Source organism: Pinus tabuliformis, chromosome 8, assembly GCF_031772625.1.
Source record: "Pinus tabuliformis cultivar Carrire ecotype Pingquan chromosome 8, CPIR1, whole genome shotgun sequence".
NCBI classification, from domain to species: domain Eukaryota; kingdom Viridiplantae; phylum Streptophyta; class Pinopsida; order Pinales; family Pinaceae; genus Pinus; species Pinus tabuliformis.
The window spans coordinates 1,387,381,636-1,387,409,264 of NC_142294.1; the positions used below are offsets into that span (position 1 = coordinate 1,387,381,636).

Below are 27,629 nucleotides of genomic sequence, written 5' to 3' on the forward strand. Positions count from 1 at the left end.
ACTAATTAATTTAAAAAAAATTAATATATTATTTCCAAGTAGCTGTTAAGACTAAATTCAATTTTAATTCACAATTTAATTCAAGGACAAATTAAATTGGAATATTATTGTTGCCATATTTCAACAGTGCCTTGAATTTCATCCTAGATAGCTCCTCAATTTTAGGCCCATCCTTCCTCAAAAATCATGCTCGTAGTCAAGAAAATTAACAAGAATATGTCTCGAAATTTGTGCCTCTTATCCTTGGAATGTGTGTTAATTTTCTTGCTTTTGTACCTATTGTACTCTCCTTTCTCCTATTTTCCTTTGTCCTTTTAGCTTCCTCCTTTTCTCATTTCCTCTCTTTCCCTTTCTCTTTTCCAATCTCACATGAAAAATGACTCTCTCCAAGTGCCTTTCCCCATTTTGTTCTCATAATGAAGAAATACATATCCCTAAAATTAAGGGTTGAGATTAGATCTTACCCTCTCTTGATCAAGGGTGGAGATCTAATCTCATATTGACCCCTCAAGTCCCCCTTTTCATTAATTGACCCTACTATTCACTTTAATAATGAAAGTTTATTATGTACTTTATGACATATAAGGCAACTTTTCTTGTAAAGTCACTTTAATAATAAAAAGTACAATGTACGTTCATAATTTCATAAAGTAACCAATAAAAAATCACATGTCTTTAATAAACTCATAAAGTCACTTGTTCTTCAAGGAGTTCACTTTACCATGTTTAATAGGCTAGGCACAAAGCATTAGAAAACATCTCGTTGGTACCATTTCTCAATGCAATTGTGTGATGAGAGTCATTTTTCTCACATTCTTTTTGACATTTCCATGACTATTTAATAGCTAAATATCTTAGTTTGACCTTGAACAGTGCATGTACCATTTGGTTTTATCTTGTATCTTCTTCTAAATTCATGTATTTGATAATTTTCATGTAGTTCTTGAATGTAATCATGACTTATTGATTATATTATATTGGAGGCATTGATGATATATTTTGTAGGGTAATACTAGTGTCTACCCATATTTCCTATATAGAGTCTAATATTTTGGAATTCTTATTGGTAAAAATAATTCATGTGTATTGTGCTAGTGAGATTGGTGTTCTGTGTCAAGAAGTGTGTTGCAAAAACTTGTCTAATGTGTTGTAGTGTGTTAACAAGTTCTTCTCCAATGTGCTATAGAATTTGGATGTCGAAGAAAGTTTGTGAATTGCTCCACTACTAATGGAACCATGAAGAGAATTTTTATTTTACTTGAGCATATTTAGAAAGAAACCATTTGGTAGGAGATATAATTCTTTATTAGTTATTTTATACTTCAAAGAGGGTTTTGGTTAGTCACTTTTTGAGAATATTTTGTGTCAAGAAATAATTAAGGTGAAATTTGCTAAGGTTTCTAGGTATTTGGGGATTACCCAAGAAACCAAAATATTTCCTATAAATGTAAGATTTCAACCAATTTGGGGTTCATTTTAGTTTCCAATTGAGAAAGACAACAAATATTTAGATAAATATTTTTACTTTATTGTTTTGAGTAATGTGGGAATCTAATGGTTTCAACCTCCTACCCCCTTCGAAGTAGAGTTTCTCAAGGCACAATGAGTGGTTGAATCCTCTCTATTCATAGATGGACTTTATATAGTTTTTATTTCCATGGTTCTAGCATTTATTTTATGTGTTTTACTTATGTAGTGATTTATTTGGGAGAATATCTAGTGAGCTTAAAAGTAAGAATCCACTCTTGAAGTGTGCAATTGGATGCCTCCCTTGTTTCTTGTAGTTGTAGCATAGAAATTACCATCATTTTCTTTGTTTTTAATGCCTTCTTTATCATAACATTTCATTTTCCATTTTATTTATTATTATGTTGTTAAGTGCAAAGAATCGGACTCCTTCATGCTTGTCAATCTAAAAAACATATTCAATATGCAAAGAGACGGGCATGCATTAGTTGGGGAAAAATTGCATATATATAAGTAAATACGGTTAAGTAACATCATAACTCAATAACTTAATAATGTATCGTGGAAATGTGGAATAAGAAGACGCAGAGTGCTTGTCTCTGTTTTTTGCGTGGCTTTAGTTAGGTTCTAAGTAGTTGGTGCTCCCATTGTCCCTTGTAGTTACAATTAGATTTATTTTCCACAATTCTCTTCTTATTAGTAGTTACTTCTGTTAGTAAATTTTGGTTGATTAGTATCCTTCTTGAAAAACTTAGTGAGTTAAGGCTAGTAGCCTTCTCGTCTCTTTCAATACATTTATTCAAAAGGGTTTGCCTCCTTCCTAGAAATCTCAATGAGTTAAGAATAGCAACCCTATAATAGCTTTTGGTAGAGTTGTTTAGAAGGGTTATTGCAATTCCCAAAAGACCCCATGACCTAAGAAGAGTAGCCTTTGGTTTCATTCAATAGGGTTATCTGGAAGATAGTTTAATTCATTAATTGTTTTATTTTCATATATAAAGCTTGATTCTTGCAAGATTTTTCATAAAGCCAAAGAAGCATAATGTTGGTGTGCTATCTTGCATGCAGTAATTTATCTTTCAATCATTAGAGCAGTCACATTAGAAAATCATTAGATCCACCCTCACCAATTGATTAACATCTCCAAATTGATGAATCATTGTGGCTGCATATGCAGTGCAAGTGATTTTAAAGTGTTATGGTCCTTTGTTGATAAATTAAAGTAAGCTCTAGCATGTCAAGAGCTCATTAATCCCAACCATCACTAAAACCCACTTCCTCTATAAAAACTATTGCATACCCATTATTCATAGTTGGTTGATTTAATGAATAATTAAGCATTCCCTTTACTCTACGTATGTTTCTGTTTAGATACTCTTACCACATCAAATTCCATGGCTTTTGCAAGCTTGTTGTTTCACAATGACTGTATGACCATGTGCAATTTCAAACCAATTAGGCCCCTTCTTACCTCATCCTAAAAGTCCATCTTATCTAATTAAGACCATCAATCTACTCAAAATCACCCACATATGTTAAATAACCATAAATTCACCTTTTATCCATTCATCTTAATAATAATAATAAATTTTACAAATCTCACATAACAAAAACAATCGCTCAAATTTATATTTATATTGAAATTTTTTAAAATTTAAAATCTCAAAACCAATACAACTATCTTCATTTTTTTTTAATTTATTAAATATACCAATTATACTGGTACATAATAAATATAATAATATTACATTTAATATTGAGCATTCTATCAACCTCCCTTTACATTAATCAAACATTCAGCCCTAATATTCATCTACACCACTGATATTTTAAAAGAATCACCACTCTATATGCAACCACTCAAACAATTACAAATATGATAAACATTGATTTTAAAAAATAAGAGAACACTTAGTGATTATCACATATACATCCAAACCTTAAAAAAGGTTGCACTGTGTACACATAAACCAAACTTTTCACCATCCAATCAACCACTCAATGGATCCACGTGACCCATGAAAGTATCAAAATGAAACCATATGTAAAACTTACATTGGTCAGAGTGAAATTGACCTTGCCAAAATTTTGAAGATGAATCCATGAATGAAATTATGTCTCGGGTGTCATTTTATCTCTGAAGTTGCATCAAAAAGAAGAGAAAAACTTTGAAACAATTCATATAAAATTAGTAGTTTTTCTAATAATTTAATGTAATGTTTATATTGATATATTTTTTTAAAGAGATATGGGTCTGAAGTATTATTTAAAATGGTTTATATTTATTAAGAGTTTGCTTCATTTTAAGATTTAAAAGTAGTGGGTGGGAGTAAAGCTTTGTTCCTTTATGGATTATTAGTTAATTATTTTAAGTAGTAGGTTTTTTGGAATAACAATGATGAGCCAATGTGTATTTGTAGATAATAGCCAACAATAATTATCCTGATTATTAATTTGACAAACTAAACTATGATAGATTTTTCTAACACGCATATATATAGAGAGAATTACATCAAATTATGCTTGTGTAAATTGTTTTATCTCAAATTATTTTGTTAAAATTTGATAGACTAAAAAAAATCTAATTAAATAATTATTTAAATATTTTTATTGATTTAAGGACAAATTTATAAAATCAAATTGAAAATCGATAATTGATAATGTCTTAAGTGTGAGATTTATGAGAAAGAGAAAAAAACATTGAAATAGTAAAACTTTGCTTACTATTCCATGGTTTGAGTTACAATAATTGAACCAAATCCCATCAAACTAAGGTGAAGTGGTGGATGTCCCACACCAAAAGGTATTTGCCAACCATTATAGGAACCTTGTTCAAGTTTGAAACTCAGTTTACATGTCTATCAAGACTTGTGAGTGGTTGCATTAGACTCAAGATTATAGTGATAATCCCACTAACTCGATCCCATATTTCCTTAATAACACGTGGCATGTTTACCAATTCTTCTATTTTTAAATTTTAAATCAAACCAAAAATGAAAATAGGAAAATTGTTAGAATGTCATGTTGATAAATAATGGATATTTTTTCTTCCTCTCTAAATTATGTTCATCATGTACTTTTGAATATATACATTTCTACATATGATCATGGAAGGGTCATTTTCCACATATGGCCATGGAAAGACCATTAGATGGAACAATGCAACCATGGAGATAAAATAAGAATGTTTACTCTCTCATTGGTATAGGGAAAATAATCAAGAGAAACACTATTAAATAATTTTATATTAAGTTCTTGAATGAAGTCATTATTTCTCAATGTCATATAAGAGATGACCTTTATGAGAAGAGGATGGATTTCTATCGAACATAATATATATTTGAAGAGGAGGAAAATGTAATAGGAAGGGTAGGAATTTTCTTAAAGAATCCACGTTAATATTACTTGTTAACAACTCCAATGGGGGTGAATGAACAAACAAGTATGGAACATGGGGGGCACTCACCACCCAATCAACTCCCGAGATCATTAAGGGGGTGTGTGGCATGGATTGACCCCTTATGCACAAAGGTTGTCATCTATTATAATGAGGCACCTAATATTTATACATCCACTCTCGATCCTTCAATTTTTTAGCAAGCCAATGCTTTTGGTGGGTGGCAATCTTAGGCCACATGAGGGAGTATTAGACATCCCTGCAAGCTTGGGTTTCATAATTATTGGCAGAGAATGCCTAAAAGTGCAAGAGTTTGCAGTGGGAAATATAAGTTGGAGAAGAAATACCAAGTTATTCTTGACAATTAATCATCTCAAAAGTGAAATATTTTTTCCTCTGGAAGAATAAGGGAATGGTTCTTGCTTGGAAGAAGATAAAAAAGAGAAGAATTTCATTCTGAAGAAAGATCATGTCCATCACATATCTATTGGCTTATAATGGTGCATTACAACGCAACAAAAGGTTGATGCTCATCTGTTGTAGGGCACTGTCATTTTATCTTGGCCTCAAGTTGAGGTAATCCCGAGATCCTGACTTTTTTTGTTCTACTTTCTTGTTCTTATAGGTTTCTAGATGGTTTTGAGTATGTTTTTCCTACTCCTGGTAGAGATTGTGGTTATACAAATGGGTCCACTCTCAAAGGCTCTGCTACATATAGATTTGTCTTTAACTTCCGGGCTACAAGCCTATTGACACTCATTAGAAACATTTTGAGGTCTAAAATGGGCCTCCTAAGGAATATTATAAAATAATAGTGGAAATAATAAAATAATATTAGATTACATCATCAAATTTTAGAGGGGAAAAAGAAAAAAACTATTTTTTCAACTGATCTCCCTACAATTTTACTCAAATTTCAAGTGAGAGCACTCGTTGGAGCAGAATTTAATTCCTGATCCAAGGAGTACCCATGTTTCATACTTTTGATGGACCCTACTACACGAAAAATGATAAATATATTAAAAACGTGATTACAATAACGTTTTTATGTATTTCTCATTTTTCATGTAGCAAGGTCCATCAAAAGTATGCAACATGTTAATTTGGAAGCTCAATTAAAAATTCCAACAATGGGACTAGATTCGTCTTTTCGAGAGGACCAATTTTGACTATTGAAGTGCTCAATTTGGACAAAGGAAAGTGTACTTATGAAGAAACGCCCACATATGCACATTTGGACAGGTCAACCCTAATAGGAAATTGGTTACCCTTGGAAGCCTATAAATACAAGTGGCCTCAAGCTCATTTGGACATCACCAAGCATCTTCTTCTTCTCTTCTTCATTGATTAGTTCACACAAGTCTTAGGCTAGGTCAAGGAAAGAGGTTCGCACAGGTCCGAAAATATAAGGTCCAAAGCTCACACGTGTTTTAATGTTTTTATTTCCGGCTGCAGGCACGTCAAAGGGAATTTTCAACTATAACCACGGGCTAGCAAGCTCAGAGGTGTGGTTGGAAGGTCTTAATCGCATGCACAACTCTTCCTCTGTGTGGTTGGGCACTAGGGCTAAATTTTGTCATTTGACCGCAGTACACCACATTTGACCGAAGATAGGGCAACTTAACTTTGATTTGGGTTGATGCTAGTAACATATTTTTTAATGTTGTTGGGTTAATTTTACTAGATGATTTTGTATTGGGCTCATTGTACTCTTTGTTGAACATTTTATGACAATCTAATAGAAGAAAAAAATTTCAAAGGGTTTTCCCCCTTCTAGGGTTTTTCCATGGTCTTTGACCAAATCCGTTGTCTCTTGTTGATGTGTTGATATGTCTCCTTTTTTATTGCATTTACTATTCTATCTTCAATTACTATTGATGATTGGAAATATTAATTGTTATTGAAAATATTTCTAATAGAAGAATTGAATTGGACTAAAGTAATTGAAACAACATAGAGTAGTGTGAAAATGAACACAACATGGGTACTCCTTGGATGAGGAATTAAATTATGCATCCAATGAGTGTTCATGCTCGAAATTTGAGTAAATCCGTAGGGAGATAAGTTGAAAATACGAGTTGAAAAAATAGTTTTTTTTTTTATATTTTTACTTTTTTACTCCAAAAATGGTGAATCATCCCCCATGGTTGACATCATCATCTTGAATCCTATTGGTTCTTATAAAGTTGATTTTGGTTGTACATTTTTGTTTTGAGGTCCATTTTTGACCTCAAAATTTCTCTAATGTTATCTTGTTTATTGCTTCCTTATGGCTTTGGTCCTAGTACTCTCACATTTCTTTAATTTTTTTCTATTCTATTGTAGGCGAGAAGAGGGTTGTATATGTCATATGGTTTTAAGGCAGGTGGGGGAGTCTAATTCCCTTTAGTTATTGGAATTATATGTCTGCTTTTAATGTGTTTGAATGGTTTGAGTTTCAAGGGAATTTCATACGTTGTCCTCTCAAGATTTGTGAGGTCTTGTGGACTATTCAAGTCATCATGCCATGACAACATGGATGTAGTTGATGAGGAGTAGGGGAGCATGGCCAGACCAGTAGGTCTCACTCCGAGGCTCTGTCCCAAGAGGAAGTCGATGTTTATTAGGCAACCTCACTTAGCACTGAGGCTTAAATTCAATGGCTTGAAAAGAATGTTTGCAATGATAGGAATGCCTTTTCATCTTCTAAGCTTATGGAAGAAGTGTTTCAATGGCTCTTGGACCCTAGGCACACCAAGAGAAGGAGAAATTAGTATATGCGGTAGTCACTCTTCACTAGCAGTTGGAGACATTACTATGGTAGTTTCTTAAGGAGAAGCATGATGACATAAATGAAATCATCTCCTTCCTTAGTAACCTACAATGAAACCAATGGAGAATGCATGACAACCTTGATCTATTGGAAGCTCATTTGATCCATATGGAAAAGCATATATAGTGTGATTTCAAGCTTCCAATCCCCCAAGCACTAACTCAAATAACCGGGCTCCTATGACATAATTTGACACTTAAATGGCTATCTGTTTGGTCTGATTTACATTGGTGTTTTGGTCTTTTGGAAATCTGGTATTTTGGATAGTATAGTCAATTTTATTTAATGTAGAACTTTGGTATATCTGATATTGATTAACAAATCTAGGCAAAGTGAGGATGGTATAATTTTATGAAAATTAATACCAGTGATGTAGTCTTTTTTATTTGAAAACACTGAACTTAACCAAAAAAAAAGGTACTTGTTAACCAAATATTCCATGGTAATTAATTATGGGAAAATTTATGACGTTGTTAGTATGTTAAGTTTGATTTGTATTATTAATATTGTTCAACTTGGTGTTTTAGTTGTTAGATCGTGGAGAATTTTTTAGGAGGCTATGAAAAAAAGGTACTCTTCAAATAAATATCTCATGTAGATAGATTATGGTATGTGTTGTTATTGTATCTTGTATATTATTATTTTTTTAATGATTTTGTTGTTAGGTTTAGAACTTTTAATTTTTACTTTATTATGAAGATTATGAAAAATTATTTTTTAAGAAAGTTAAAATGTGGATACATTATAAAATATGAAAGATGTAAGAAAGAAAACTGTTAATAGGGAAAAAATCTTGTGTGCTTAGAGAATATTAAGTTTTTTTAATTTGTTAGAGGATACAATAAGTCAACTAGAAAGACCCATTCGATACTTTATGATTTCATGGAAATATGTTAAAAACAACATGGGCAATGTTGTTGCACGAGCATGTGCAAATCTTTTAGTTGTGGGGTATGATTAAAATCATTTTACTCATCTTTCTTTTGACATTTTCATGACAATTTAATTGCTAACTGAACATTGCATATGCCCATCCTATTATAAACATTGTGTATGTCATCCTACTATAACAATTTTGGTTTTATCTAATATTTTCTTTTAAACTGGTGTATTTGATAGTTTTCACATAATTTTTGAACAAAATGATGGGTTCTTGATTATTATTATAAGCTGGAGGCATTGATGATATAATTTGTATGGTAATACTAGTGTCTATCTATCGTTTCTATACAAAGTATTGTAGTTTGGAATTCTTATAGTCAAAATAATTCATGTGTAGTGTGCTAGTGAGATTGGTGCTATGTGTCAAGAACTATGTTGCAAAAACTTGTATAACATGTCATGGAAACTTATGTAGCTTATTGGCAAGTTCTTCTCCATTGTGCTATAGATGGTGGATCGTGAATGAAATTGGTGGATTGTTCCACTAGTAACGGAACCATGAAAATAATTTATATTTCACTTGAACATATTTAGACAACTTCCATTTTGTAGGGGATATAATTCTTTATTAGTTATTTTATGTTTAAAAAAAGTTGTTAGTTAGTCTCTTTTCTAAGAATCTTTTGTTTCAAGAGACAATTAGGGTGAAAGTTGTTAAGGTTTCTTAGGATTTGAGGATTGCCCAAGAGATAGATATTTTCTACTTAGTTGTTTTGAGTATTGTAGGAGTCTAAGGGATTCAACGCCCTACCCCTTTAGAGTAGAGTTTCTCAAGGCAATGCGTGGTTGAATCCTCTCTATTCAATAGATGCACTTTTTGTTGCTTTTATTTCAATGGTTATAATATTTCTTATTATGCATTTTAATTTTATAGTGATTTATTTAGGGGATCATCGAGTGAGCTTCAAAGTAAGAACCCACTTTTGAAGTGTGCAACTAGATGCCTCCCTTGTTTCTCATAGTTGTAGCATAAAAAAATTCCATTTTTTTCTTTGTTTTTAATGCCCTCTTTATCTTAGCATTTCATTTTGCATTTTATTTCTTATTATGTGGTTAAGTAGATTTATTTTCCACAATTATTTTCTTGTTTGTAGTTACTTTTGTTAAAATTTTGGTTGGTTAGTATCTCTTTTGAACAACTCAATGAGCCAAGGCTATGCACTTTCTCATTGCTTTGAGCACGACTATCCAAAAGGGTTAGTTTCCTTCCTAGAATTTTCAATGAGTTAAAAATAGAAACCTTGTAATAGCTTTTGGTAGAGTTGTTTAGAAGGGTTAGTGCAATTCTAAAAAAACTCCATCACCTAAGAAGAGTAGCCTTTTGTTTCCTTCAATAGAGGTATCATGAATCTAGTTTAATTCATTAATTATTTTTTTTGTATATGAAGCTTGATTCTTGAATGATAGTTCATAAAGCCAAAGAAGCACAATGTTGGTGTACTTCTAGGTGTACTATATTACATGCATTAATTTATCTTTGAGTGTTAGAGTAGTCACATTAGAAAATCATTAGGTTCACGCCCACCATTTGATTTAATATCTCTAAATTGGTGAATCATTGTGGTTGCATATGTAGTGCAAGTGTTTTTAAAGTGTTATGCCCCTTGGTTTATAAATTAAAGTAATCTTTAGCATTTAAAAATCACATTAATCCCAACCATCACTAAATACCATTTTCTCTATAAAATAGGACATAGGTCTCCATTGAGTTAAGAAAATAATTGAGCATTCCCTTTACCCCATATATGTTTCCATTTAGAGAGGTATACCACATCAAATTTTGTGGCTTTTACAAATTTGTTATTCCACAATGATCATATGACTATGTGCAATTTCAAACTAATTAAGCTCCTTCTTACCTCATCCTATAGATCCGTCCTTCCAAATGAAGACCATCCATATATGTTAAATGACCATGAATGTAACTTTTATCCATTCGTTTAACTTAATTTAAGGAAACAATTATAATATTTTATAAAATTCAAATCATTACAACATCACTTAATTTTATAGTTATAATCCAATTTTAAAAAATAAAAAATCTTAAGCGATTACATTTATTCTAATTTCAAATTAGTATATATTAAATATACCATTTATATTTTACGCAAAAAAAAAGAGTCACATTACATTTGAACATTTGATATGTTATCAACATTTAGCTACATCTTTCCCCCATGGGGGGGTTAACATAGGAGGAGTTAGAGTTCCATTGGAGGACCTGCCATCCTTATAAGTGTCTCTTCCTGGTTACGACGTGGCAAAGGGTAGTTAAAGGGCATGTGAACCACAATTGGTGGTCTCGTCATTTTAAACTCATAGTTATGGTAATGGGGTGGCAGAGGTATGTGGTGCAGGGAGTGGAGGTGAGGATATCTCCTCAACCTCCTTCATCTGGTTCAATTTGTAGCTGCTACATTTTGGTTCTTGCTTTCAGGAAGGCGATATTGGGCTCTTATCTCATCTGGAGTCCACCCTCTTCACTCCTTTTATTTTGGTAAATTCAACAAAGATTATCATAGGCTTAAATTTTCTTTTGCTGACATTGAGTTATTGTGTTGGTAGGTTGTTTGTCTTTCTGTTTTTACAAGGGATTTGGAGGGTATTTTTTTTGTCAATAGAGGTGTGTGTTGTTAATTGGGTCGTACTGGGGTTTTTGTCCTCCATATGAGAAGTGATTTGAGTTTGTTATTTTGGGTCTTAGTAAGCTTGCCCAAGTGTAATTCCATCGAATTATGTTGAGTGGTTATGTTGGTGATGCTAAGTGTTTTAGGCATTATAATTGCTCTATCCTTTGTTTGGGTAAAAAGAGCTTTGATCGTTTGTTACGGTTTTTTGGAATATGGTGTGTTATGTCTTTGGGTTGTGGTGAGTTTGAGGGTTTGCTAGAATATTATCCTATTGTGTGGCAATTAGTGGATGATATGGTAGTCTTTAGGTTGGGGTTTCACGACCCTATGTCTTGTCCCTTTTCCTGCTTCTCAGGTATAGGTATTCTTGGTGGTTATCGCCATTGTTCCCTTGTAGTTGTGGTCATGCCTCTTCGCTAGAGAATGACTAGCAGGAGGGGTGGTGGAGGTAATGTAGGGTACACAAAAGTTTGTGTTTTTTCGTTTGACTCTGTTGCTACCTTATTTGAGGTTTTTCCTCTAAAGGTGGGGAAGGAAATATTTTTGTCAGAGTGTAAAGAGGCAGGGGATCGACCTTATCAATAGATTCAAAAGTGGTGAGGAAGGATATGAAATGGGTTCCTGGTCCTAATAGATTTAGGAAAAGGTGGTTTCACTTCCTAAATTCTTTGGCTTTACACCAACAAATGACTACCCCGTTGAATTTAATTTTCAAAGATAAGATAGTAAATAAATACAATGTATTTTGTTCATTGGAGAACATTAAACACATGCTTTGAAACCAAAGGTTTTACTTGGATAATGTGGATTCTTGATTGGCATGAGTGGAAATTTTTTTGGTGAGTGATTCTGCCTCTGGTGATCTTATCAATCCTTCGAATGACAGTGCTCAGGATCTAACTATAATATCCTCTGATCATGACTTCCGATGGTTGGTCTTATGTTTTTTTCATAATTTTGGGCAAATATTTTCCAAGTATGGTCTCTTCATGGTGGTTCTCATTATATTATGGCTCTTAGGCATAGTGCATTGAATTATGTTGTTCGTAGACAAACTTCAATATGATGGAGAAACCTGGCTAATCTTTTTTTTTTTTTACACAACGTTGTAGATAGTTTTATTTTTCTTCTTGGAATGGGCTTGATGGGTTGGTCTTATTGTACCTCTAGAAGGGTTTGATTTAGTATCGTCAACCTCTCAGGGCCTTATATCGTTTTGGTGCCACCAGGGATTTCAATGTAATGTCTGTCAACCTCTTGAGACTCCGAGTCAATGTTTATATGCTGGTTGTTTTTTGGTCGATAATCACAAGGTTTGTTAATGTCGCTACAATAATTAGATTTGTAGTTGTGGTTTATTTTGTGGCATGTGTCCTGGGATAGTTCTATATTTTGCCTTGGGCATATATGACTATGGCTATGTTGGAGTGTGTGTTGTTATGTTGATTGAGGGCATATATTGATTGGTTATATTGTTATATGTTGGAGCGAGCATTGTTCAAATCGCCTCCTATGTGTGACAAAGCACCTGGCATTGAATTTTTGTTGCACAGGGTACTATGGCCTGTGAAGTTGTGGTGAAGTTTTGTTATGTTTCTTTGTGCTTTATGTTCATGTATTGTATGCTATGAACGTTTAAAGTTCTAATATAGTTTTAGTAAGATGTCACTTGTTCTTGGATATGAGTGATCTAGACAGAGCTATCTTGATGTTCTGTTTTCATTTTAATATTGTCTCACTAGTAAAACAAGTTGGTAAATGCCCTGTAGAAAAACTATATTATTATACATTGCTATTTTGAAAAACATGTTATTACTATATCTCTTTATTTTTTATGAGTTTTCTAAATTATATTACTCTATATTTTAAACTTAGATAATCTAAAAAATATAAAAATAAACGTGACAACTATATATATATATATATATATTTAATATATATAAAAAATTACAATTCAAAAAACACATTTAATTAAATCATAAATCAAATATTTAATAATCATACATTTTTATTATTTTCATTTTAAAAATAATTACAAATTTTATAATATATTAATAAATCTTATTACAAATTTTATAATATATTAATAAATCTTGGGCCACCATTAAATAAATATAAATATAAATAATAAGCATTACCGCTAAACGACTATTAATATGAATAAACAAGCGACTATTAATATGAATAAACAACGATTTAAAGAAATAAGTGATAATCACATATCCATCCAAATAAGCATGTACTATGTACACATAAACCAAACTTTTCACCATCCTAACAGCGTGTCAATGGACCCACTGGTCCCACGCCCTTGAAAGCATCAAATTATAGCCATATATGAAACTTCGGCGAGAGTGAAATTGACCTTGCCAAAATCTTGAAGATATCCATGATTCACATATATGAATCAGCACCATGGAAACAAATTTCATTATATTTTAAATAATTTAATTAAAAAAATATATTTCTAAAATTCTAAAAATATAATATATGGATATATTTTTATGTATAAAAAGAATTGAGCAAATAGCAGTGGGTAGATGGCCTAATGTTATCTTTAATGAAGGTAAGAGTGAAAGAAAGAAAACATGGATAAGACAAAACTACATATAGATGTAAGAATGGAATATTTACTTCAATGTTTGTCTCACAAATAGCAAAGAGCTAAAAAAATTTGTTATGAATAAGTTTCATAAACGAGTATGGGGAAAATAGTTGGGTAGAAAGAAGAAAACATGAATGAGACAAAGTACACATGGATGCAAAAATATAATATTTACCTCAATGTCTATCCCACAAATAGCAAGGAGCTGAAGAATTTTGTTATGGGTAAGTTTCGTAAACTGGTATGGGGAAAAGAATTGGGTAGAAAGAAAAAGTACTACATTGAAAAATTCAACCCTAAGTGTGATCTCCAACAAAAAGAGTACAATGGAGCTAACATTTCGTGGAGGGCAAAAGTTTTTATTGCTCAATTAAGAACCAAGTCGCATCAACTTTGATGTGAAATAGGAAGGTGGGAAAGGCCTAAAAAATCTTGGAAAGAACAAGTGTGTAGTGATGCCTTCAAAGACGTCAAAGAAAATTATCGAAACATGCTAGCATTAGTCTCTTGGAATTGTCTTTTAAACAAAAAAAATTATTAAAAAATTAAATCATCGCATTATCAATTTAATTAAAAAAAAATTAAATTAAAAAAACCCAATAATGCCCTAAACCATTTTTACTCTCATAAACATTAAAATATCGTTTCAATTTAAAACTTTAACAAAAGTTTATCATTAAACACTCAACATGGCAGATGCCTGCATGCCTGAACTACCCTGTGGAACTTACACATAAAACCATGCCAAGGACCTTGATAAGTTTTAATAGTTATCCTCCGCAACATTTTCTTCGCATCTGAATCATTTTCATGCGTACTTCTGAATCTAGATTTCCGGTACAGCCATGGAATCAGATAACACAGCAGGCGTACATGACGAGGACGCCAAGTCCCTGGTGTTTGAAAGCGTTGTTATAATAGGAAGCGGCATTGCTGGTCTCTCCACAGCCCTCGCACTTCATAGGTACTCGCACCCATATCCCTTTTAAACAATTTTTGCCGAGAAATACCCCATGATGGCTTTCATAGCACCTTTCTTTTTGGCAGGGTGGGGTTGAAGAGCTTAGTGTTGGAACGAGGGAGCACACTGAGAGCCACAGGAGCAGCTCTCAACCTCTGGACTAATGCCTGGAAGGCACTCCACACTCTCGGAGTCGCAGATGACCTTCGTGCAAACCATTTTCGATTAGAAGGGTGAGAGCCTCTGACACTGCCCTGTATTCAATACAATTGAATCGAATCAACCCTAATTCATGCATGGCCATCGCCATGGAGGTTTCAGTTCACAGATGGTCTGCCTGGAGGATGAAATGAACAAACAAATTCCATACAAAGTCCCTGGAAAACGGTGAGAATTGTCTGCTTGTGATAATTTTAATCGTTACAAATTATGAGTGATAACAGAAAGTGGTTGCAAAGTAGTTAATTTATTGGTAATAATGAGGTGATAAAATTGGGGAAGTGTTGGGCAGGGATCATGAAGTTCGCTGCGTGAAAAGGGGTGTTCTTCTGGAAACTCTTGCAGCTGCCCTGCCTGCAGAAACCATAAGATATAAGTCCAAAGTTGTTGATATATTCACAGATAGTAGCAATCATGATTTCCCTACCATAATGTTGGAAGATGGAACATATATCAAGGCCAAGGTGAAGCTTTAAAACCCATTAAACAGACAAACAAATTGCCTTTCCTATGGGGTTTAGTTATTGTTTCTGTATTTTGCCATTATTTGAGTTCATTTTGTGAGTGATTCAAGAAACATGTGAAAGTTCAGACTTCCTTTAGCTGGGGTGTCGTAGGGTATCTATTCCAACAAAATAATTTCTGAGAACCTGGTACCTGGTCTCATCTCCTTGAAATGATGAAGCTCCTGCCATGCAAGTAGGGCAGATCAAAATGAAAATGGAACCCTGGTTGATGGCTCTTAAAACTCGGTCAAGCTTACACTAATACCCGGACGGCCTATTTTTGAGTTAGGCTATCTAGGTTGCTTAAACTTTCTCAGTTCATTTTCATATTTAAGGTTATAATCTCTTTGAACTGTTCTGCACTCACTATTTCCCAATCGCACGATATTCTCTTGTAGGGTTCACGTGATCTTTGGATATTTTATTTACCCATGGTGTTTTAGATCATCTGCCAAGTCTGGCATAAAACTTGCAATTTCATGTTCAATGGCGTTTCTTTCCACACAAAGATGCATAGGAAACCTCTGAAAACTTCATTGTTGTCGATGTGGTGTAACTAGGGTAAACCCCTGTGGCCTGAGTTTCAAGCACTTAAGCACTTAGAGAGTCGAACCCGTGACCTCTGGGACACAACCCGTAACCTCTCCTACCTGGGAGACAGATGTTGCATCTGGCTTATAAGTTATGACTACTAACCCTCGAGGCTAATGGCATTATCTTTTTTAACTTATGGAGGGTACACTCACAATTCCTAGATCGCATATTGTTTTCTTCTTGACTTCCTCTTATCTTGGCACATTCCGGAAACTTTGCTTATCTATGAATTTTTTTTGATGTTTTTGATCATCTGCATTTGTAGGTTATGTCAGCTCATACTTGTTATTTGTCTATCTTCTTCTTGCAACTGTGGAGCTTGGTTGGGCAGTTTTTATTTTATCAGTGGCATTCCTGGCATTCCTGTATCTTGCCAATTTTCTACTGGTTTATGCAGGTCACTTTCATTGGTTTTCTTGTACTATAAAGGTTATTGCTGGTAACTTGTCCCTATCCTCTGCTTTTTATGGATGTCAATGGTCATTGTCTCCATTCCTTGTTTTTTATGAATGCTATTACTGGTAACTTGTCTCTGTTCATTTTTCTTACTGTTATTTGGGAGGAGAGTGTATCATTGGATTACCATTTGCCTGAAGTATGATTAAGCCATTCTCTAGTAAAAGGATTTGTTATGGTATTGTAACTTTGTTCTTTGACCTTACAAAGTATGAAGAAACCTTCCCTTTTTTTTATTGTTTTCAATCTTCTTCCAAAAATATTTGATGGTGACGTGTTCAGTACAATTTTACTTATTCTTTAATTTAACTACCAACAGGTTTTGATAGGATGTGATGGGGTGAACTCAATTGTTTCTAAGTGGTTGGGCTATCAGCCCGCCAAATTCCTGGGAAAGTCTACAAGTCGTGGATTGTCTACCTACCCTGAAGGGCATGACTTCAATCCAAAATTATATATCAATCTACAACATGGTACGAGAGCTGGGTACATTCCAATCAATGACACAGATGTTTTCTGGTTCTTAAATAGAAAATCACGTCCCCAAGGTATTCTGATATGCTATTCCATCTAACCCTCCAGTAATATCCAAATTTGAATCAAAATTTTCATTCACTAACAATATGTTGCTCAACAGACTCAGAAATTACACAAGAACCCAAGCTTATCATACAAGGAGCGTTGGATTTGCTTAGAGATTTTCCAGAGGAGTATCATGATATTGTGAAGAGAACACTGCCAGACACACCTAGTTTGACTCCTCTCAGAGGCCGGTGTCCATGGGCAGTGTTATTTGGGACATTGTCAAAAGGAACAGTCACCATCGCTGGAGATGCAATGCATGCAATGACTCCTTATATTGGACAAGGTGGATGTTCAACACTGGAGGATGCAGTTGTTCTTGTCAGATGCTTAGCAGAAGGGCTGAATGGAAAATTGATTACTTCCACAAACGAAGAAAGGAAGAGGATTGAGCAAGCATTGAAGAAATATGTAGAGGAGAGAAGATGGAGAGTGTTTATGTTGATGATTAAATCTTACATAACAGGATTATTGCAACCAGGATCAGGAAAATTTGCTAAATTTCTTAGAGAGAAAATCATGACAAAGGTGCCTGGTGATGCTCTGAGCCATGCGGAATATGATTGTGGGGGGCTTTTTGATACCATGAAATAAGTTTGAAACTTGAGAGTTATGGTTACAGTTTTAACGTACATTGTGTATGCATTTGCAATGGTATATTTCTACAGCACAAGTATTCAGCAAAAAATTTATTGGTGTTCACCAAATAATGTATATCTTGAGTAAAACAAGATTGAAGTGGATAGCAGCACATATATTCTTCTATTTTGTCAAAATTGGTGAACTTTCAATCAAATTCTCTTTGAGAAAAATGCAAGCTTCAGTTCTAATTGCCTTCTGAAGCAACATCTGTACTTATTGCCTAATACACTGACACAGAGATGTACTGAAGGATTTCTAAGGGTAAGTTGCCAATTCATCTCAGATTTATATTTTTTCATATCCAGGCCTGTAATGAGGTTTCCTGTCCATTTGTTTCTTTTGAAGATTGTGTGACACAGCCAATTGTCATTAGGATGGAAAACTGGATATTAAACTGGATATTGATGGCACAGTTGAGAATACTTTGGGAATGATACTAATTCTTAACGACTAAACTCATTCCCCAAATGAGTCCATATACTTTGGTCAAAAAAGCACTTTCAAGTAGAAGAATGCTTCTTTCTTAACGACTACATGCATTCCCCCATGAGTTCCATATACTTTGGTCAAAAAAGCACTTTCAAGTAGAAGAATGCTTCTTTCCTTTGAAGTGAAAATAATCAACATGTTTACGAAGTTATTAAAACTTAAATAAGAGTAGAATATGGAAGCATTTTAAAGGGAATGGATGAAAAAAACAGAGAATTTTCCATAAGTATGTTTACTGCATCTCAAAATGGAATATTTAAAAATGTCCTTTAGAAAACACATTCCAAGTGAATGGCAATCGACTCCGTGAAAAAAAAATGAAATTGAAGTATGAGGATTGTATTTCTATAACACTGTTTCAGCTTTTAATTTGTGTTTATTTTCATTTAATTTAAATTGTAGTCTCATGATTTAAAAGTGACACTGAGTAGCCATTTACTTGGAAAGCTCTATATAAAGTGTGATGTTAAAATTTTCAGTTAGAATTGAATGAATAATATATGATTCTCTATTCAAGTCTAAGATATCAATAAATTTAGAAAAATATCACCTTTTTGTTGGAGTATATAATTTCTACCTGTTTTATGTATGCGTGTGATTATATTTATTTTGCTGTTCAATTATCGGTCATTATCATAAGTATCATAAGTACAGTTATATAGTCTTTAGGAAAAGGAGTCATTTCTATTATTTAGGAGGTTGTTGGAGCCTAGTTAGTTTAAGAGATTCTCTTCGATTAGTTAGTTTTCTGTATATTGGTGTGTGGTTGAGATATGCACTTAACCAATAGATTGCGTGTCAAAGATAGCGTCTCTATCTTGAGACAAAACCTTATATATTTATATGTATTATTACATTAAATTTAATATAAATCTCTCAACAATTTTGGCTGCTATAAATATTTACTCTATACCATCTTAACATGGTATCAGAGCTGATTTGGGATTAAGTCCTTGTAGAAGGGCCCAAGAACATGGGAAGAGTAGAGTAGGTTGTTAACTGCAGCTTGTTTGTAACATGATCTTATGTTCCCAAAGTTTGTTAAGGAAATGCAACATTTACGAGGAGGCAAGTGTGCTTAATAGCTAATTGAAATTAATCATGGCTTCCAAGGTATCTGATTTGGTATACGCCACGTATACGGCTCTTGCCAAAGAAAGTCACCACCTCATCCTCACACACAAGCTGAGATTGGGTCAGTTCATCCATGTGTCACGCCTGGAGCTTTCCACCCTACGTGGCATTTGACCAGTACCACAATGTTACTCTTTCATCGACATTGGGAACCCCGAGGAAATCCCTGGTTCGATTCCACTCGGCTACATGCTGCAATTGCCGCAAGGCGATAACAGTTCTTCTGTTAGCTCTCCTAGGTCCTCCAATTGTGGCCAAACCTTCTTCGAAGGTGGAGGAGTGATGACCAAGTCTGGGCGTGGGTGTGTGAACTTATTGTGTTTGGCGGAAGTTTGTTATCTTCTTGCTTTGACCATGTAGGGAAGACCCGTTGAGTTAGGTCTAAATAGATTATTGTGGTAATCATGTACCATGTATCTTTTTTTTGAAAAGGGAGGATGTGATATCAATTTGTGGAATCATATTCTTAGATAGGTATGAGGGTGGCAAATGGACTCATATATAAGCTTATGTGAAATCAGAGAAATTGTCTTTGATTAAAGGGAGAACGTGAGCTGGAAGAATTGCAGAATCTGAAATGGGCTAAGTTGAGAAGAGATTTTAACATGTTGATCAACCATGTATTTGAAAATGATTCTTATCGATCTTGTGAATATAGAGAATGACACCCATGTATCTCGGTAGATGGATTTCTTTTATATGAACATCAATAATAAGTTGTTTGCAAAAAAAAATATAAAATTCATGAGTGCAAGTACAAAAAAAGGAAGAAGAAGAAATCTCATGGTGATGAAGGCCCAAGTGAAGACAGGAATAGCTCATGACAGTGCTTGTGGAAGCGTTATGGTAGCAGAGGATATTGGTTGGAGCAATAGTAACAAATATTCGATGGTAGTGGATAAACAAGTGAAGGTAAAATATTGAGTGATGTGTTTAATGATAACAGACTCGTAATATGATACACACTTTTTAGTTGTAGCAAGTTTATGATTTTTGATGTGGTGGTCCTTGAAAAGTTTGTACCTAGTGTCTTTGTTATTGGAGTGTGTTGTACTTGTATCTATTTAACATGAAAATGAGATATTGCTATAAGTCTTGAAGAGGCATGCATACCCCTTTATCATGTGTCCTCGATGACATGGTAACTTGTATAATTTAGTTTAGTAACCTCTATTAAATGGTTTTTTAACATTGTGAAGAGTGAGCCATGACTTGGTTGGATACACTTGAGTGGACCTTATTGGTTGTAGACTTCAAGAGTTGAAGTTTTATATTCAAGGGGAGTTCATCAATAAGTTGATTGAACCATGTACACAAAGGAACATTTGAGTAAACCAATAGTTGTAACAATTGGTTACGTTATAAATAAACTAGGCCGAAACATCATTTTCGCACTCACATTTTTCATATGTCGTTTGAACACCAAACTTTTTTGACTCTAATTTTTAGTCAAAAAAAAAAAAATACTTTGGATTTTTAAAGTGAGTTTTTTGAGTGGAATTATGAAAGTGAGTTTTTTTTTGCTAGATTTTGAAAGTGATTTTTTTTAGCTGAATTTTGAAAGTTATTTTTTTGGACTTGATTTTGAAAATGATTTTTTTTTTGGCTAAATTTTGTAAGTAATTTTTTTGGACTTGATTTTGAAAGTGATTTTTTTGGGTTTGATTTTAAAAATTTATATAGATTGAATTATCATGAGGAATCAAAAAATTTGCAAGAGAAAATATGATCGAATTAAAGACATGGAGGCTTGTAGAGAATACTTGAGAAACTATTATGAAAAAAAAAATGAATAACACTTAAATATTGAAAGGGAAAATCAATCTCAACAAGAAGTTGAACCATGTATGTAAATGTAGATATTGTAAATGATATTTAAAATTTAATAGTGTGTTGTCAAATTTAATTTTTATTTGATGAACTAATTTGAAAAATATTTTGCAATGTATACAGAGATAAATTTTCCTCATAACATGAATGATGAGATTGAAAATGTTGAAAGACAAAGTGAAGAAGAAAATAAACCAATGATTGATGATGTTGTTGAAGATGTTGAAAGAAATTCAAGTGAAGAAGTTGAACCACCCTTAGGTGTGTGTATATATGTCATGTATTATTGAAATCATACATATTTATTAATTTCAATTTCATTAACTCTATTTTTTAATTTAATTATTTAATTTATATTGTACTCATTTACATTAAATTCTCATAGGTACATATGAAATCAATTTCAATGATGAAATATTAGAAAATGTCGACACTAGCACATGTGGAGATAAAAAAAACTGACCATGTTATATGATATCGTGTTAAGCTCATTATTGATAAGTTCTTCAAAGATAAAAACGTGACAGTTCAAACTCAAATTTTGAGAGGTCTCTTAACATCAAAGAAATTAAAATAAGCTACAACATTATTGGGCATTCAAAAATCAACGGAAGATAAAAAGGTGAAGGAAAATGTGATTCAAAATATAAATAGTGCTCTAAAATCAATTGGGAATCTAGAAAGAAAAGTGATCTAGATGCACGTAGAGCAATACAAATAACAATGGTTTCATCAAGTACTAAAGAAAATCGTTTGGTAAAATCTATGGCAAAAGCATTAGGGATGTCACGAAAAACATTGCACAAGCATAGAAAATTTCGATTGTAAATGATGAACTTGCTTGTTGGACAATTACTTGTAGGCAACCATACAAATATAGACTTGGAGATGTTAAAAAAATAACATATGAATATTGGATGAAAAAATCATGTGTTTCACCAAATGTAAGGGATGTGATGCAACGAAGAATAACATGAAATCTGTATGAAGAACATGTAAAACATTTCTTGGACACCACTCAGATAGAGTTGTTCAATAAGTTCAAAGAAGAGAATCGTGGAATTAATGTCTCAATTAGTACTTTTGTGCAACAAAAACAATGGTATGTTAAATTTATCACTGCACGCGACACTTGTTGTTGTCGTTATCGCGTGAGATTTCAATTATATTACGACACCTGCCTTAATTTTGGTTAAACGTTTTGGGAAAATTCACTTTCTCCTTCCACTATCCATGATTTCATATCCCAAATTCAATGTGGAAGAGAAAATCATGAATTATTTTACCAAAAAAAATGTGTTGGTGGTAAGCAATGTGATAATTGTGGAAATTTGACTTTGTTTCACGACAAATATCCTATTGATATGAGTGATCAATCACTGTCCAACATAAAAGTGGAATGGAAGAGATGAATATATCCATATATCGATTGGTTCAAGTAGTAGTACAAATGCTAGAAGGATTGATTTACAAGAAGAAGAAATTTCTATGATAGAGATTTTGAAGAAGTTTGAAATAGAAATTTGTAAATACACCAAGCATTCTCATTAAGCTCAATGGAAGGATCTGCAATTCAAAAAATCACATGAAAATTTTCCACCAGGGACCATTTGTTGATAGTTTATTTTGTAAAAAACTACACATTTGTTGCACAAAATGAAACAGAGTGAATATTATCATTTGACCAAGTCTCTATGCTTGTCCATGTTCTATATCGACAAGTTGAACAAAATGTTGATCATATAAAAAGCACCAGTGATCTGGAATTTATCCAGGACAAAGAATTAAAGGTATTACAAACTCATGTGCATGGATGCGCCTATGTTACTTTATGCAACGGATCGATAAGATTGCAAAATACATAAACACTGAGGTAGTTAGAGAAAACATAACATGAAAACATGTAATACAAAAATTTAATAAGGAGTTCACCCAATTCTCCTGGGCTACATCTCTTGGTCCAGCTTTCAGTGGTGGCCTCTCTATTATGTTTCGTGTATCAGAAACCACCCCTGTTTCTTGAATTAGCTTTTGGTTTTGCCAATTTGCGCCAGCGCGTGTTACTATGGGCCAACGGTCTGCGTGCTCGATCGAGGGTCCTCGTTGCTCCATGCTGATCACAATTGCAACTGTCACGAGGATTCTTTCTGATAGTTTGATCTTTCTAAGACTTGAATCTGTTTGGCATAATTTGAACGAGTTTATGAAAACTTAGAGAGTGCTTAAGATCCAATTCGGATCACGACCTTCCCACTGAAAAATCTTTTGGACCACCAAAAGTTTATTTTTAAGCATCGATCAAGTGAGGGTATTGATTCCTCGCTTGCCCAATTTCTATCCATTTTGCACTACTTAGCTTTGAACCTTTGAGTCCAATTCTCAGGTACTCAACATCCCTTCTGCGCATAGTTCTCACCTTCCTATCCAAAACTGTATCTTCCGGCAATTTATTAAGATATTCAGGCAACAGATCATCAATAGAAGGCAATTGAATCTGCTCTTTGGGATCTTCAATCAATGAAGGTTCAAATAGTCTCAAGTTGTCTGCATTAACAACTGAGTAGATGTGCATGTAAGCTGGTAAATCAAGGCGAAAAGCATTCTTACCAATTTTCTCAAGTATCTTGAAAGGTCCATACCTTATTGGCTTCAGTTTCTTATCTTTATCTTGCATTTGGTCTTCATTGATATACATCTAGACTTGATCACCAACTTGGAAACTATGCTCCATCTGATGCTTGTCATGCCTTGCCTTGTACTTGGCTTGGCTCTTTTCCAGCTGTTTTTGTATTGCCTGGTGAATCTCTTGGATTTTTTCAATGAACTTGGTTGCCTTGTCCACATCACTGTGTCCATCAACCGCTATGTCTTTACCAAAGACAAAATCCAAGGGAGACCTTGGTGTGAAACCAAAATAGGTCTCAAAAGGAGATCTCTGTGTAGAAGAATGCTTAGCTCGGTTGTAAGCATGCCACACATAACATAAATGTTCATCCCAAAGCCTGGGATACTTACTGCAATAGCCTCTGAGCAACTGGATCACTGTCCTGTTGACCACTTCTGTTTGACCATCTGTTTGCGGATGAAAAGCTGTGCTCTTCTTCAGCCTGGTGTCCATCAATTCCCACAAACTATACCAAAATTTCCCAACAAATCGGGTATCTTGATCAAAAATAATGGAAGTGGGTAATCCAAAATGAACCCATACATGCTGAAAAAACAACTTTGCAGTTTGTTTAGCTGTAATCTGTTTGTTACAAGGTACTAAAATACACATTTTTCTAAACCTATCCACCACAACATATAAATAGTCATGACCTTTTCTATATTTAGGTAGTCCTCCAACAAAGTCCATGAAAACACTTTCCCAAGGATGAGAAGGAACCGGTAGTGGAGTGTACAAGCCCATTTTTCTATTCTTGGGCTTGCTTTTAGCACACATGGTACACCCTCTTACATATCTAGAAACTGTCTCATTCATTTTTGGCCAATAACAAAATCTTTGCAGCTGTGCAATTGTTTTTCTTACACCAAAGTGACCTGATATTAGAGAAGTGTGTGCTTCTCGAATTATCTTTACTCTTTCTGTTTGAGGAATGCATAACTTTCCCAAATGATACAAGAGTTTGTCCCTAACATGATAATCCAATTAGTCTACTTGTTTGCCATGACTTAAAGTTGCATATACATTTTTAAAATCTATATCTTGAGCATACTGTTCAATGTAGCTTTCATGCAATACTGAATTACGCTTAAGTATAGTGAATGCATTTATGATTGGTTTGGACAACATATCTGCAACTTTATTGTGTATGCCCTTTTTATATCTGATGACAGGATGAAACTGTTGTAGAAAACCCATCCACCTATAGTATCTTGATTGCTGCAACTTAGTTTGTGAGTGCAAATATTGAAGTGGTTGATGATCAGTATGTATAACTGTCTCTTTGCCCATTAGGTAACATTTCCACTTTTTCACACTCTGCACTAATGTATACAATTCTTTATCATATGTGGGATAATTAATTACTGTAGAATTAAATGTCTCAGAATGATAACATAGGGGTTTACCGTGCTGCATTAATACTACTCCCATGGCATAGTCACTGGCATCTGTTTCAATCTCAAATGGTCTTTGAAGATCGGGCAATGCTAGTACTGGTGCTGTACTAATATTTTCTTTTAAGGTGTCGAAGGCTTTTTGCTATTTTCCTCCCCACTGAAACACATTGTTCAATCCTGTTAAAGCATGTAAGGGAGTTTCAAATAAGGAAGAGTTAGAAATAAACTCTCCAATACTGTGTTTCTCCTACGAAGCTTCTAACTTTGGTAGCAGTTTTGGGTTTAGGCCAGTTTACAATAACTGCAACCTTAGAGGAATCTATCTTCAATTCACCACCCCTACAATATGACCCAAATAATTCAAAGATGTTTTGCCAAATTCACATTTTGAGAGCTTAACATAAAGATTTTCTTTCTTCAAAATAAATAGAGTCTGCTTAACATGCTTTAAATGTTCTTCCCAGGTTTTACTAAATATAAGAATGTCATCCAAATATACAATGACAAAATCATCAAGAAAAGGTCTGAGTACATCATTCATTACTCTCATGAAAGTAGCAGGAGCATTAGTTAAACCAAAAGGCATAACCAACCACTCATACAATCCTTGCTTTGTTTTAAAAGCAGTCTTCCATGCATCTTGCTCTGCAACTCTGACCTGTTGTTAGCTACTATGCAAGCCCAACTTGGAAAAATAAACAGCTTCTTTCAACTGATCTAATAGATCATCTATGTGAGGAAGGGGATAACGATTTTTTATCGTTATCTTATTCAATGCTTGGTAATCAATGCACATTCTCCATGAGCCATGTTTCTTTCTCACCAAGACAATTGGAGACTCACAAGGCAATGTGCTAGGTCTTATGAACCATTTTTTGAGCAGCTCCTGTACCTGCTTCTTGATTTCTGCATTCTCTAAAGCGAACAACCTTTTATACCTGTGACTACAATTGTTGTTTCATCTCCCGAGTCTGACCCCAAATCCTTTTGAATAGCTGCAATAGTCTTCTTCTTCTTGCCCTCGAACTTCTTGGGTTTCAGCTCCAGATGCAAAATCCAGCAGTGTTCATCATCATGCCCATCCTTCTTACAGTGAGTGCATGAAGATTTGGTCTTTTGTATAATATTGGCCTTCCTCTCTTCCCATTTTTGTTTTCTTTTCTCCTTATTCTTACTTGCAGTGGGTTTTGATGATCCCCCAACTTTTGGGTTCACATTCTTGCCTCTAGCCTCTAGATGTGTAGCTTGAATAAATACCTCATCTATGCTAGTGGGATTAAACATGAAAATTGTGTGCCTTAAGTAGCTATGTATACCACCTATATACTTCAACAGAGTTTTAGGTGAGTCTAAAGAAATTCCTAGAATCAAAGCTCTTTTCCTAAATTCTTGAGTGTAACTTTGTACACTTTTCCCTTTTAATTGCTGAAGAGTTTGCCAACTCATCATGGCTTGCTGCATATAAGCTAGTGGATAGAACTGTTTTTTAATTACAGAAACAAATTCACTCCAGACAGAAAGAATTTTACCATGCTTCTTCAGGTCAGCTTGTGTCCTATCTTCCCACCATACCAAGACAGTGGCCCCAAGGCGTAGGCTGGCCAGCTGAATCTTGCTACTGTCCAAATCGATGCTCTATACTCTGCAATAAACATCAATCTGTCTAATCCAATTATCCAACTTCTCTGCATTCAACTCTCCATCATATATTGGTAAATCAAATTTAACATCTAATTTAATCAAAGATGTTTTCTTTTTGTTTTCAGGGCTACTAGGAGGTGTGGGAAGTTTTTCTTCTTTCCCCTTGCCTTTAGAGTAATCACGGAGGAAGGATTCTTCTGCTCCTTTATCTTGTTTGGATTTTGATGAATCTTCCTCTCTACCTTTCTTAAATTCTCTATACATTTCCTCTACCATGGCTCTCATGGTCATGAAACTATCCATGAACTGAGGGTTTGATTCCAAGGGAGTTTCTTCTGACATTTTCCTCTTAGGATAGACTCTCTCAATTTCAGGGTTAGTTTCAATCAACTCTCCTTCTCCTAGTTTAAGCTTTGATCTAGTTAGCATTCAACAACAAAATCCAACACAAGATTGTCTAACCTTAGTAAACTTGAGCTCTGATACCTCTTGATCTAGAATTTATACAGGACAAATAATTAAAGGTATTATAGACTCATGTGCATGGATGTGCCTATGTTACTTTATGCAATGAACCGATAATATTGCAAAATACATAGACACTGAGATAGTTAGAGAAAACATAACATGAAAACATGTAATACAACAAATTTAATAAAG

The 27,629-nt window shown here is 33.9% G+C and overlaps 1 protein-coding gene across 2 annotated transcripts; it reads left to right on the plus strand.

Moving 5' to 3' along the window:
- The first annotated feature begins 14,524 nt into the window (after positions 1-14,524).
- Positions 14,525-18,113, plus strand: LOC149240727 (monooxygenase 2-like). 2 transcript variants are annotated; one of them, XM_089373787.1, is made up of 6 exons: positions 14,525-14,817; positions 14,901-15,047; positions 15,136-15,201; positions 15,326-15,497; positions 16,909-17,062; positions 17,227-18,113. In XM_089373787.1, exons 1-6 carry the CDS (start codon positions 14,699-14,701, stop codon positions 17,763-17,765), a joined length of 1,197 nt encoding a protein of 398 aa, XP_089229913.1. In that variant the 5' UTR covers positions 14,525-14,698; the 3' UTR covers positions 17,766-18,113. The 2 variants fall into 2 exon arrangements, with proteins under 2 accessions (XP_089229913.1, XP_089229912.1); XM_089373786.1 differs by having other exon boundaries at positions 14,526-14,817; positions 16,909-17,137.
- The last annotated feature ends 9,516 nt before the right edge of the window (positions 18,114-27,629 follow it).